We start from the raw sequence: 14,639 nt of genomic DNA, 5'->3' as shown, positions 1-14,639 counted from the left end.
CCCTCGTGGCCGTTCCCCTTCAAAACAAGTATACCATTTTGGATGCTGTTGGGGGGGGATGACCTTCGGGGGAACGCCCTAGCGGCCAGGTCTCTGGCACTGAGTCTGGCTCTGGGGCTCAGAAGGGAAGGTGGGAGAATAGAAAAGCAATAGTAATAGGAGATTCAATGGTTAGGGGAATAGAGAGGAGATTCTGTGGTCGCGAGCGAGACTCCCGGAAGGTATGTTGCCTCCCGGCTGCCAGGGCCAGGGATGTCTCGGATCGTGTCTTCAGGATCCCGAAGGGGGAGGGTGAGCAGCCAGAAGTCGTGGTGCACATTGGTACCAACGACGTAGGTAGGACAATGGGTGTGGAGGTAATAAACAAGTTTAGGGAGTTAGGCTGTAAGTTAAAGGCCAGGACAGACAGAGTTGTCATCTCTGGTTTGTTACCGGTTCCACGTGGCTGGAATAGGGAGAGAGTGCAGTTGAACACGTGGCTGCAGGAATGGTGTAGGAGGGAGGGCTTCAGGTATTTGGATAATTGGAGAGCATTCTGGGGAAGGTGGGACCTGTACAAACAGGACGGGTTGCATCTAAACCAGAGGGGCACCAATATCCTGGGAGGGAGGTTTTCTAGTACTCTTCGGGAGGGTTTAAACAAATTTGGCAGGGGAATGGGAAACGGATTTGTAGTCCAGCAACTAAGGAAGCCGATATTCAGCTCACCAAAGCGTGTAGTGACGCAGTGGGGAAGGTAACACTGACAAAGGAGAGTACTTGCAGGCACGGAGATGGGTTGAAGTGTGTATACTTCAACGCAAGAAGCATCAGGAATAAGGTGGGTGAACTTAAGGTATGGATCGGTACTTGGGACTAGGATGTGGTTGCTATCATGGAGGGGCAGAAATGGTTGTTGGATGTTCCTGGTTATAGATGTTTTGATAAGAATAGAGAGGGTGGTAAAAGAAGTGGGCAGGTGGGGTTGCATTGTAAATTAGAGATAGTATAACAGCTGCAGAAAGGCAGTTCGAGGAGGATCAGCCTACTGAGGTAGTATGGGTTTAAGTCAGAAATAGGAAAGGAGCAGTCACCTTGTTGGGAGTTTTCTATAGGCCCCCAAATAGCAGCAGAGATGTGGAGGAACAGATTGGGAAACAGATTCTGGAAAGGTGCAGAAGTCACAGGGTAGTAGTCATGGGCGACTTCAACTTCCCAAATATTGAGTGGAAACTCTTTAGATCAAATAGTTTGGATGGGGTGGTGTTTGTGCAGTATGTCCAGGAAGCTTTTCTAACACAGTATGTAGATTGTCCGACCAGAGGGGAGGCCATAATGGATTTGGTACTTGGTATTTGGGCCTCACGGTAGCATGGTGGTTAGCATCAATGCTTCACAGCTCCAGGGTCCCAGGTTCGATTCCCGGCTGGGTCACTGTCTGTGTGGAGTCTGCACGTCCTCCCTGTGTGTGCGTGGGTTTCCTCCGGGTGCTCCGGTTTCCTCCCACAGTCCAAAGATGTGCGGGTTAGGTGGATTGGCCATGCTAAATTGCCCGTAGTGTAAGGTTAATGGGGGGATTGTTGGGTTACGGGTATACAGGTTACGTGGGTTTAAGTAGGGTGATCATTGCTCGGCACAACATCGAGGGCCGAAGGGCCTGTTCTGTGCTGTACTGTTCTATAGTTCTATAAGGAACCAGGGCAGGTGAAAGATGTGTTAGTGGGGGAGCATTTTGGAGGTAGTGACCACAATTCTGGGACTATAACTTTAGTAATGGAGAGGGATAGGTGCATGCAACAGGGCAAGGTTTACAATTGGGGGAAGGGTAAATACGATGCTGTCAGACAGGAATTGAAGTGCATAAATTGGGAACATAGGCTGTCAGGGAAGTTCACAAGGGGCTGGTTTAGCACAGGGCTAAATCGTTGGCTTTGAAAGCAGATTGAGGCAGGCCAGCAGCACGGTTCAATTCCCGTACTCACCGCCCCGAACAGGCGCCGGAATGTGGTAACTAGAGGCTTTTCACAGTAACTTCATTTGAAGCTAACTTGTGACAATAAGCAATTTTCATTTTCATTTTCAAGTGAAATGTGGAACTTGTTCAAGGAACAGGTACTGCGTGTCTTTGATATGTATGTCCCTTTCAGGCAGGGAAGAGATGGTCAAGTGAGGGAACCGTGGTTGACAAGAGAGGTTGAATGTCTTGTTAAGAGGAAGAAGGAGACTTATGTCAGGCTGAGAAAACAAGGTTCAGACAGGGTGCTGGAGGAATACAAGATAGCCAGGAGGGAACTGAAGAAAGGGATTTAGAGAGCTAAGAGAGGGCATGAAAAATCTTTGGTTGGTGGGATCAAGGAAAACCCCAAGGCCTTTTACACATATGTGAGAAATATGAGAATGACTAGAGCGAGGGTGGGTCCGATCAAGGGCAGTAGCGGGAGATTGTGTATTGAGTCTGATGAGATAGGCGAGGTCTTGAACGAGTACTGTTCTTCAGTATTTACAAACGAGAGGCCATATTGTTGGAGAGGACAGTGTGAAACAGACTGGTAAGCTCGAGGAGATACTTGTTAGGAAGGAAGATGTGTTGGGCGTTATGAAAAACTTGAGGAAAGACAAGTCCCCCGGGCCTGACGGGATATATCCAAGGATTCTATGGGAAGCAAGAGATGAAATTGCAGAGCCGTTGGCAATGAACTTTTTGTCCTCACTTTCAAAAGGGGTGGTACCAGGGGATTGGAGAGTGGTGAATGTCGTGCCCCTGTTCAAAAAAGGGATTAGGGATAACCCTGAGAATTACAGGCCAGTTAGTCTTACTTCAGTGGTAGGCAAAGTAATGGAAAAGGGACTGAGGGATAGGATTTCTGAGCATCTGGAAAGACACTGCTTGAACATAGAACAGTACAGCGCAGAACAGGCCCTTCGGCCCTCGATGTTGTGCCGAGCCATGATCACCCTACTCAAACCCACGTATCCACCCTATACCCGTAACCCAACAACCCCTCCCCCTTAACCTTACTTTTTTTTAGGACACTACGGGCAATTTAGCATGGCCAATCCACCTAACCCGCACATCTTTGGACAGTGGGAGGAAACCGGAGCACCGGGAGGAAACCCACGCACACACGGGGAGGACGTGCAGACTCCGCACAGACAGTGACCCAGCCGGGAATCGAACCTGGGACCCTGGAGCTGAGAAGCATTTATGCTAACCACCATGCTACCGTGCTGCCCTTGATTAGGGATAGTCAGCACGGATTTGTGAGGGGTAGGTCTTGCCTTACAAGTCTCATTGACTTCTTTGAGGAGGTGACCAAGCATGTGGATGAAGGTAAAGCAGTGGATGTAGTGTACATGGATTTTTAGTAAGGCATTTGATAAGTTTCCCCATGGTAGGCTTATGCAGGAAGTAAGGAGGCATGGGATAGTGGGAAATTTCGCCAGTTGGTTAACGAACTGGCTAACCGATAGAGAGTGGTGGTGGATGGCAAATATTCAGCCTGGAGCCCAGTTACCAGTGGCGTACCGCAGGGTTCTGGGTCCTCTGCTGTTTGTGATTTTCATTAATGACTTGGATGAGGGAGTTGAAGGGTGGGTCAGTAAATTTGCAGATGATACAAAGATTTGTGGAGTTGTGGATAGTGAGGAGGGCTGTTGTCGGCTGCAAAGAGACATAGATAGGATGCACAGCTGGGCTGAGAAGTGGCAGATGGAGTCTAACCCTGACAAGTGTGATGTTGTCCATTTTGGAAGGACAAATATGAATGCGGAATACAGGGTTAACGGTAGGGATCTTGGCAATGTCGAGGAGCAGAGAGATCTTGGGGTCTATGTTCATAGATCTTTGAAAGTTGCCACTCAAGTGGATAGAGCTGTGAAGAAGGCCTATGGTGTGCTAGCATTCATTAGCAGAGGGATTGAATTTAAGAGCCGTAAGGTGATGATGCAGCTGTACAAAACCTTGGTAAGGCCACATTTGGAGTACTGTGTGCAGTTCTGGTCACCTCATTTTAGGAAGGATGTGGAAACTTTGGAAAAGGTGCAAAGGAGATTTACCAGGATGTTGCCTGGAATGGAAAGTAGGTCTTACGAGGAAAGGTTGAGTGTGCTAGGCCTTTTCTCATTAGAACGGAGAAGGATGAGGGGTGACTTGATAGAGGTTTATAAGATGATCTGGGGAATAGATAGAGTAGACAGTCAGAGACTTTTTCCCTGGGTGGAACAAACTATTACAAGGGGACTTAAATTTAAGGTAAATGGTGGAAGATATAGGGGGGATGTCAGAGGTCGGTTCTTTACCCAGAGAGTAGTGGGGGCATGGAATGCACTGCCTGTGGAAGTAGTTGAGTCGGAAACATTAGGGACCTTCAAGCAGCTATTGGATTATGGTAGAATAATGGAGTGTAGATTAATTTGTTCTTAAGGGCAGTACGGTAGCATTGTAGATAGCACAATTGCTTCACAGCTCCAGGGTCCCTGCTTGGGTCACTGTCTGTGTGGAGTCTGCACATCCTCCCCGTGTGTGTGTGGGTTTCCTCCGGGTGCTCCGTTTTCCTCCCACAGTCCAAAGATGTGCGGGTTGGGTGGATTGGCCATGATAAATTGCCCTTAGTATCCAAAATTCTATGATCTATGATTAACTTATGACAAAGGTTCAGCACAACATCGTGGGCCGAAGGGCCTGTTCTGTGCTGTATTTCTCTATGTTCTATGTAACTCGCCCATGTTCGGAGTTGCTAAAACAGATGGCAATTAAACAGATTAGTCATTGATTGCACAAAGTTAAACAAATACACTGAGCTGAATGCAGCTCAGCAGACAGACATCCAGCAAATGGTCAGTCAGATAGTTTGGAAAAAGTACAAATCTTGTATAGACTTAGCAAACAGCTTCTGGCCACACACTGTCAATAGGTGTGATTACTGCACCGATTGACAATCAATCCGTTTGGACCCAGCTTCCACAGGAACTCACCACAAATCTTTTCAATGAGAGTAATGTAAATATTATCAGACTTATCTCCAGGAACTAGTTACGTAGATTATATCTACCTAACCACAAATGATTATTTAGACCAACACTTCTAACTCTTTGATAACGTTTTAAATGACTCCGCGATAATGGTTATTTGATTAATCTAAAAAAAATCTGTTTCTGGTCCAATCCATTGAATTCTGGTCCAATCCATTTGCTTTATAAGTAGACACAGGCTGTCACGGACTGTGTTCAACGCTGGAACAAGCAATCTGAGTGAACCTCCTCCAGCTCACAGGGCAACACCTCCTGAGGTTCCGGTAAGCAGGTAGGTATGAATTAGACGCTGAGAAGGTTTAATGATAATAATCGCTTATTGTCACAAGTAGGCTTCAATGAAGTTACTGTGAAAAGCCTCTAGTTGCCACATTCCAGTGCCTGTTTGGGGAGGTCGGTCCAGGAATTGAACCCACGGTGCTGGCCTTGTTCTGCATTACAAGCCAGCTGTAAACTGGTTTAGCCCACTGTGCTAAACCAGCACGTGGTTTTGGCTGTTTTCAAACATTCGCTCAGGTTTTTGTAACTCCAGTCCCGATACAGATCTCATTAATGAGCTGTGTCAGCAGGAGACAGAAATGAATTGAAAATCGCTTATTGTCACGAGTAGGCTTCAATGAAGTTACTGTGAAAAGCCCCTAGTCGCCACATTCCGGCGCCTGTCCGGGGAGGCTGGTACGGGAATCGAACCGTGCTGCTGGCCTGCTTGGTCTGCTTTTTTTAAAAAAGCCAATGATTTAGCCCAGTGAGCTAAACCAGACTGGAGATGGATCTGGAGGATCAGCTAGTCACAACCCAAACATGGTTTAATCATTGGTGTGGTGGAGGGGAGGAGTGGGCTTGTGAATTGAACCAAGAAATATGAACATGTTGGGGTCAAAGTATAACGGGTGGGATTCTCCATTTCAGATTCTCCATTTCAGAGCCGAAGTGCTGACGCCGGCACTGAATCGGTGATGTTCTACAACCACGAAAGAGGCACCGGTCCCGGAGGAATTCAGGATGGGTTAATGGGCCAGCTCCCTGCCTTGTGGAACGAGAGCAATTCCACAGAGAGAGAGACTTCTCTCACTATAGATAGATAAACTAAATGTCTACTATCCCACTCACTATTTCACATTTTCTATTATTTCCCATCTCCGGGATTGTCTCTAATATGGATTGTCCATTTTCAATTTTAGAATATCACTGAGAGAGATGAAGACGTTGTTGTTGATTCTGGGCTATCTGAGTAAGTAACTTTCATTCAGGACACCAAATACAATTGTGTTCATTCAGTATCATTCCCGGAAAATAGACGGAGTAGAGAGGAAGAGACATTTCCCCTTGCTGGAGGGATCAATGACCAGGGGCAGAGATTTAAGGTGAGGGGCAGGAGGTTTCCAGGGGATGTGAGGGAAACCTTTTCACCCAGAGGGTGGTGGGAGTTTGGAACTCGCTGCCTGAAAGGGAGGTGGAGGCAGAGACCCTCATAACATTTGAGAAGTATTTAGATGTGCGCTTGTGTTCCCAGGGCAGACACGGCTATGGGCAAGTGCCTGGAATGGGATAGGAATAGTTAGGTGGTTGTTTTTGACCGGCACAGACCCGATGGGCCGAAGGGCCTTTTCTGTGCAATGTGACTCTGACTCTAACAGCTCTTGATATTTGGCTCAAAGATCTGATCAAAGAACTGCATTTTTATCAGAGAAAGAGTTTTTTGGAGAGGTTTTATTGAAGGATGTGTATTTAGGAAAGAGTTCAGGAACGAGAGGAAGGTGGGGTGACTGAGAGTTTTCGGAAAGTCATTCCCCAGCTGGAATGTAAGAATGAGATTGTGGCCTCCAGTGATTGGGTGGAGGGAATGGGTGTTGTGATGGGGGCGGATGGGATGGAGTTTGAGGATCAGGGACATGGATTGGGAGCGGAGGGGATGGAGTTTGAGGATCAGGGACATGGATTGGGAGCGGAGGGGATGGAGTTTGAGGATCAGGGACATGGATTGGGTGTGGAGGGGATGGAGTTTGAGGATCAGGGACATGGATTGGGTGTGGAGGGGATGGAATTTTAGGATCAGGGACATGGATTGTGGGCGAATGGGGATGGAATTTTCGGATCAGGTACATGGATTGTACGGCCAGAGGAGATTGGGACATAACATATGGTCAGAGAGGATTTGAGTTTGAGGATGGCCAGGGGAGTTTACACAATGACCTCAGTCAGAGAGTTTGCTGTCGGAGCTGACAGCTTTGTTTACCTGAGGGACAATGTCGAAAAAACAAACGCTCTTTATTTGTTTTCCTTTCTCCCCAGTCTCTCTTGTGTCTCTGAACTAAGAGATTAATGGGCAGCACGGTAGCATTGTGGATAGCACAATTGCTTCACAGCTCCAGGGTCCCAGATTTGATTCCGGCTTGGGTCACTGTCTGTGTGGAGTCTGCACGTTCTCCCCGTGTGTGAGTGGGTTTCCTCCGGGTGCTCCGGTTTCCTCCCACAGTCCAAAAATCTGCAGGTTAGATTGATTGGCCATGATAAATTGCCCTTAGTGTCCAAAATTGCCCTTAGTGTTGGGTGGGGTTACTGGGATTTGGGGATAGGGTGGAGGTGTTGACCTTGGGTAGGGTGCTCTTTCCAAGAACCGGTGCAGACTCGATGGGCCGAATTGCCTCCTTCTGCACGGTAAATTCAATGGTTCTATGAAAACTTGCCGTTAGTTGATAAATTAGCTAGCTGTTTGACTTCTCAAATGAGTCAGTCAATTTGGACGGACATGTGCTGGAGTGATGTGAGGCACTGGAGGGAGCTCAGGCACTGGGCGGAGTGATATTGTGGAGGGAAGCTATACCCTGGGGAGAGGTGGGACCCTGCAGGGAGGTGAGGTGTGGGAGAGGCTGCAGGGAGGTGAGGTGTGGGAGAGGGCGAGGCAGGGAGGTGAGGTGTGGGAGAGGCTGCAGGGAGGTGAGGTGTGGGGGAGGGCGAGGCAGGGAGGTGAGGTGTGGGAGAGGGCGAGGCAGGGAGGTGAGGTGTGGGAGAGGGCGAGGCAGGGAGGTGAGGTGTGGGAGAGGGCGAGGCAGGGAGGTGAGGTGTGGGAGCGGGCGAGGCAAGGAGGTGAGGTGTGGGAGAGGGCGAGGCAGGGAGGTGAGGTGTGGGAGAGGGCGAGGCAGGGAGGTGAGGTGTAGGAGAGGGCGAGGCAGGGAGGTGAAGTGTGGGAGAGGGGGAGAGGCAGGGAGGTGAGGTGAGGGAGAGGGCGAGGCAGGGAGGTGAGGTGTGGGAGAGGGCGAGGCAGTGAGGTGAGGTGAGGGAGAGGGGAGAGGCTGCAGGGAGGTGAGGTGTGGGAGAGGGCGAGGCAGGGAGGTGAGGTGTGGGAGAGGGCAAGGCAGGGAGGTGAGGTATGGGAGAGGGCGAGGCAGGGCGGTGAGGTGTGGGAGAGGGCGAGGCAGGAAGGTGAGGTGTGGGAGAGGGCGAGGCAGGGAGGTGAGGTGTAGGAGAGGGCGAGGCAGGGAGGTGAGGTGTGGGAGAGGGCGAGGCAGGGAGGTGAGGTGTGGGAGAGGCTGCAGGGAGGTGAGGTGTGGGAGAGGGCGAGGCAGGGAGGTGAGGTGTGGGAGAGGGAGAGAGGCTGCTGGGAGGTGTGGGAGTGGGAGAGGGCTGCAGGGAGGGTTTGAGTGGTGGGAGGGGAGATGTACTGGTCGGTGATGGAGGGAGAGTTTGGGTGGAGGGAGGATTTGAGTGGAGAGGTAGGAGTGGCGGCGGAGGGCTTGGCAAGGGGTATCAAGGGAAACAGGAGGGTTTAGGGTGGGAGAGTTTGATTGAAATGAGGGTCTGGAGGGAAGATCTGGGGAAGGATAGTTTGGATTGGGAGTGTTTCGAGATGGAGGGAGTGTTTGCAGAGGAAGGCATTGGAGTGGAGAGTTTGGGTGGAGCAAGCGTTTGGCGGGAGTGAGGGTTTCAGGAAGGTTGGGGAGTGGAGTAGGGTTTTGGGGAGTGGGGGGTTGGGGAGGGAATGTTCATGAATGGAGGGAATGGGGAGTGGGGGGTTTTGGGGAGTGTGGGTTTTTGGGGAGTGGGGGGTTTGGGGAGTGGGAGGTTTTGGGGAGTGGGGTTTTTTTGGGGAGTGGGGGGTTTCGGGGAGTGGGGGGTTTTGGGGAGTGGGGGTTTTTGGGGTGGGGGGTTGGGGAGGGAATGTTTGTGCATTGAGGGAATGGGGAGTGGGGGGTTTTGGGGAGTGGGGGGTTTTGGGGAGTGGGGGGTTTGGGGAGTGGGGGGTTTGGAGAGTGGGGGGTTTTGGGGAGTGGGGGTTTGGGGAGTGGGGGTTGGGGGAGTGGGGGGTTTGGGGAGTGGGGTGTTTTGGGGAGTGGGGGATTTTGGGGAGTGGGGGATTTTGGGGAGCGGGGGGTTTGGGGAGTGGGGAGTTTTGGGGAGTGGGGGATTTTGGAGAGTGGGGTGTTTGGGGAGTGGGGGGTTTGGGGAGTGGGGAGTTTTGGGGAGTGTGGGTTTTTGGGGAGTGGGGTGGTTGGGGAGTGGGAGGTTTTGGGGAGTGGGGGTTTTTGGGGAGTGGGGGGTTTTGGGGAGTGTGGGTTTTTTGGGGAGTGGGGGGTTGGGGAGGGAATGTTTGTGCATTGAGGGAATGGGGAGTGGGGGGTTTTGGTGCGTGGGGGGTTTTGGGGAGTGGGGGGTTTGGGGAGTGGGGGGTTTGGGGAGTGGGGGGTTTTGGGGAGCGGGGGGTTTGGGGAGTGGGGGTTTAGGGTGGGGGTTTTTGGGGAGTGGGGGGTTTGGGGAGTGGGGGTTTGGGGAGTGGGGGGTTTGGGGAGTGGGGGGTTTTGGGGAGTGGGGGATTTTGGGGAGTGGGGGATTTTGGGGAGTGGGGGGTTTGGGGAGTGGGAAGTTTTGGGGAGTGGGGTGTTTGGGGAGTGGGGGGTTTGGGGAGTGGAGAGTTTTGGGGAGTGGGGGGTTTTGGGGAGTGGGGGTTTGGGGAGTGGGGGTTTGGGGAGTGGGGGGTTTGGGGAGTGGGGGGTTTTGGGGAGTGGGGGTTTTGGGGAGTGGGGGGTTTTGGGAGTGGGGGTTTGGGGAGTGGGGGGGTTTCGGGAGTGGGGGGTTTTGGGGAGTGGGGGTTTGGGGAGTGGGGGGTTTGGGGAGTGGGGGGTTTTGGGGAGTGGGGGTTTGGGGAGTGGGGGTTTGGGGAGGGGGGGTTTTGGGGAGTGGGGGTTTTGGGGAGTGGGGGTTTGGGGAGTGGGGGTTTGGGGAGTGGGGGGTTTTGGGGAATGGGGGGTTTTGGGGAGTGGGGGGTTTTGGGGAATGGGGGGTTTTGTGGTGTGGGGAGTTTTGGGGAGTGGGGGTTTTGGGGAGTGGGGGTTTTTGGGGAGTGGGGAGTTTTGGGGAGTGGGGGTTTGGGGAGTGGGGGTTTGGGGAGTGGGGGGTTTTGGGTAGAGGGGGGTTTTGGGTCGTGGGGGGTTTTGGGGAGTGGGGAGTTTTGGGTAGTGGGGGGTTTTGGGGAATGGGGTGTTGGGGAGGGAATGTTCGTGCATTGAGGAAATGGGGAGTGGGGGGTTTTGGGGAGTGGGGGTTGGGGAGGGAATGTTCGTGCATTGAGGGAATGGGGAGTGGGGGGGTTTTGGGGAGTGGAGGTTTGGGGAGTGGGGGGTTTGGGGAGTGGGGGTTTGGGGAGTGGGAGTTTGGGGCGGGGGGGACAAAGAACTATACAGCACAGGAACAGGCCCTTTGGTCCTCCAAGCCTGCTCCAACCATGCTCCCAGCCGAAACTAATACTGCCTACACTTAGGGATTCCGTATCCTTCCATTCCCACCCTATTCATACATTTGTCGAGATGCCCCTTAAATGCCACTATTGTACCTCCCAGGCAGCACGTTCCAAATAATTACCACGAGCCGTGTGAAAAACGTGCCTCGCACATCTGTTCTGAACTTTTCCCCCCACGGACTTTAAACCTATGCATCCTAATACTTGACTCTCCTACCCGAGGAAAGACCATCTGACTGTCCAATCTGTCCATGCTATGGAACAACTGTGGCAACCATTGTGCTACCATAGAGCCCTCAGATTCTGACTGGGTTTAATGAGATCCGCTCTCACTGAGGAGAATCCCAGTGGATTTCTGAATGATGCGTTCACATCTGGAACATTAGTCAGACCAATGGGGCAGTGATTGAATACAGAGAAAGGGAGGATGTGGATTCTACAGAGTAAACCATGGGGAATATCGGGAGAATCCCAGGAGAAGTGAAGGCAGCATCCTGGAATGTATTGGAGAATCCTGGGTAAGAAATTCAGTGGAACAAGGAGTGTGTTTTTGAGATATTAAAGCAGACAGAACGAGTGTTCGAAAATACAAAGTGCGACATGTCCTTATGTTCTTATAAAGATAGATAGTTTTTTTTTGAAGAATAAAGGGATTAACGGTTATGGAGTTCGGGCTGGAAAATGGAGCTGAATCCACAAAGGATCACCCATGATCTCATTGAATGGCTTGAGGGGCCAGATGGCCTATTCTTCCTCCTAGTTCTTATGTTCTTATGTCACAGAACCCAATCATCTTAATCTTTAGCACCGAGATCGGGAACGCCAAGTCTCGACAAACCTTGGAACTTCTGCATAGGCACAGGATGCATTCTCTGGATTGAGGACTTTCCCCGTGCATTGGGGAAGAAGAGCAATGGTGTAACATCCCGTCAGGTGACAAGCTACTGTGCGCCACAGACTGGGAGAAAAGAAGGAAGGGGGGCAAGCAGTGGGGCAGCACGGTGGCGCAGTGGTTAGCACTGCTGTCTCTCGGCACCGAAGTCCCAGATTCGAAGCCTGCTCTTGGTCACTGTCCGTGTGGATTTTGCACATTCTCCCCGTGTTTGCGTGGGTTTCACCCCCACAACCCAAAAATGTGCAGGGTAGGTGGATTGGCCACGCTAAATTGCCCCTTAATTTGGAAAAAATGCATTTGCCACTCTAAATCTATTTTAACAAAATTTATTAGCCAATGTTGCTCGTTTTACTGGAGTGTGATTAACACGCCTCCGTTTAAAGGCCGTGTGCTTAACACTACTATGGCTCTGTATGTGTAATTATGCTCGGAGTCGCCAGGTGCCGTATTGAGACACCGTCACAAGTATATCAAGGTCAGGTTCAAAGTAATAAATCCGTACACCGATTAGTAAGTCCAAACAATTGGTGTTTATTATAACAAATATAATAAATACACATGCATACGCTAAAGAGACTAACTTACTTCTAATACTAAACAACTAAATACTTATCTAGACAGGAACAGGCACGGTCAGGGAACAAGGCCTTTGTCCCGTTCTTGGTCTGCAACTTTCTGATTCTTAAAGTTGTCAGGATCTAGCAAGGTCTGGATCACGTAGCGATCATTGTATTGGCACTTACAGTTCGATGGCTGAGGCTCAACGGCTGGTGATGAACTGGAGTCAGGATGCGATGTAACAAGTCTGGGCCGGAGCAAGCAAGCAGACTTGGGCCGGAGCAAGCAAGCAGACCGAACCATGTGCGGGGTCTACTCTTATAGGTCCTAGAAGTCCGTGCCCCCTTGGGGCGGTTCTTTCACCTGCCAGGTATCGATTGGGTCTCTCCCAATCGATATCTTCCAAACTCCCCAATCTGAGGGTCATTCCTCGATGGGTGGGGCGGTCCCTACGGCTTTGTGTTGGTTGCTGTGGCGCCATTCTGTCTGGGCGTCTACGGAAAAGTATCCATTGATACTTAAATGTTTCTATTGTGCGGGGTCTGGATCTGGATCACCTCATTACTATGCAGATCTGTTTCCATTTGCACCTTTGGCTGAAACTCTGCACCTGGCCAGAAACTGGTTTCTGTACGTGCAGAATGCAAATTAGTCTTCTGCAAGCTGTTTGTCCTCACTAAGACTGTTTTTCCCTGCAGCCTTAGCAGTTCTCCATTTTGTAGCCCAGTGTCCATCTTAGATGGCTACACCAGTACCTTGAATCTCAAACTCTGCCTTCTTTAATCAAACTGTTCATGTTCCCTAACTGGATCCCACCAGCAGTGTGGCTGTGGCCATTGATTGTAAAACATCTGAGTAGCATTTGCTTTCTTGACTCCAGCAGAATAAAAGTTTTTGTTTCAAATGTGAAACATTGTCACATGATTTTTTTCAGTGAATAACATGAGTTTGAATTCATCTTTCAAATTTAAGAGCCTCCCTTTTGATACTAGCATTCTGTTAGTGGAACTATATCCCTGTGTGCTGAAGATGTAAAATTGTTATATAGTATATTTTATATGCTCTTTCAGTAATGCTATTGAAATCCCTGGTATAAAATACATACATAGACATAGAACAGTACAGGCCCTTCGGCCCTCGATGTTGTGCCGAGCAATGATCACCCTACTCAAACCCACGTATTCACCCTATACCCATAACCCAACAACCACCCCCCCCTTAACCTTACTTTTTTAGGACACTACGGGAAATTTAGCCTGGCCAATCCATCTAACCTGCACATCTTTGGATTGTGGGAGGAAACCGGAGCACCCGGAGGAAACCCACGCACACACGGGAAGGACGTGCAGGCTCCACACAGACAGTGACCCAGCCGGGAATCGAACCTGGGAAGCATTTATGCTAACCACCATGCTACCGTGTTGCCCCATACAGTTTATACAGGCAATGCAGCAACTAAATCTGTAATTCAAGAGTCTTAAAATGTCTGGTAATCTTTCATTCCAACAACTTATTTGGTTACAGTTAAAGGGCTATGGAATAATGTTTTGATTGCTGTAGACTCACTGGAGTGTACATAATGTATGAGGGAGTGTCTTTGCTCTTGGCTAAGAAAGTCATGGAACTAAGTGGGATATAGATGACGGTATTAATGGCTCAGGTATGCCTGTAGTTTTGTCATCTGTTTCAGGATTTTAAGTTGAACTGCAGGTTTGCCAAATGCTATTAGGTTGAGCTGACGTTTACTGGATCTGTCCTTGAAAGGATCTCTCTCCAAATGTCTCCACACAGAAAAGCAAGTAAACCTGTTTCATTAACTTGCTAAAAAACTGGCATTTGATCTGTCTTGGGTTGTTGAATTGGAGTTAGTAGCAGGTATAGATAGTAAGTTAAAGTTTTTCCTTTTGTTTAAGAACTGTTTGATAGATGTAAAGTTATTTCTTTGATGTTAATGCGGTTAATTCTGTGTTTAAATTACACTTTGTTTTGACATAAAATATACCTATTGGTCAGAGTGACCACGACGAGGGTGAAGTGTCCTTTCCTCACAGTTTGACACATCGCAAATTGTTTGGGGGTCTTGTCTGGTATCTCTTTGTACATGCATTTTATTACAAAGATGTATCAAAACATGGCACAGCAAACAAACACCCCGGAAAACTTACTTCCCAAGAATCAACTCTACACATTTTTCCCCTTTTTCACCCCCACTCCCCCCCCCCCCCTTGCCCCGCAATGACCAGCTCCTCAAACACATTCACAACCATCCCCCACCTTTTCACAAACCCCCCCTGAACAGTCTCTTAACTCATCTTCATCTTCTCTAATCGCAGGAAATTGGACGGGTCACCTAACCATGCCATTACCCCCAGTGGTGATGCCGACCAACATTCCAGCAAAATTTGCTGCCGTATAATTGGAGAGACTTCGGCCTTCCTCCTC

The 14,639-nt window shown here is 49.9% G+C and overlaps 1 protein-coding gene across 1 annotated transcript in view; it reads left to right on the top strand.

The window, feature by feature from the left end:
• The first annotated feature begins 5,187 nt into the window (after positions 1-5,187).
• Positions 5,188-14,639, top strand: part of LOC119957938 (pancreatic secretory granule membrane major glycoprotein GP2-like) — a 49,313-nt gene continuing 39,861 nt past the window's right edge. Inside the window, exons 1-2 of the mRNA XM_038786156.1 lie at positions 5,188-5,281; positions 6,192-6,241. Of these exons, the coding sequence (XP_038642084.1) occupies positions 6,208-6,241 (34 nt within the window). The 5' untranslated portion in view covers positions 5,188-5,281; positions 6,192-6,207. The remainder of the gene's footprint in view (positions 5,282-6,191; positions 6,242-14,639) is intronic.

Source organism: Scyliorhinus canicula, chromosome 27, assembly GCF_902713615.1.
Source record: "Scyliorhinus canicula chromosome 27, sScyCan1.1, whole genome shotgun sequence".
Classification (NCBI taxonomy): Eukaryota; Metazoa; Chordata; class Chondrichthyes; order Carcharhiniformes; family Scyliorhinidae; genus Scyliorhinus; species Scyliorhinus canicula.
The sequence above is the reverse complement of the archived record's forward strand: the minus strand, read 5'-3'. Positions and strand labels throughout refer to the sequence as shown.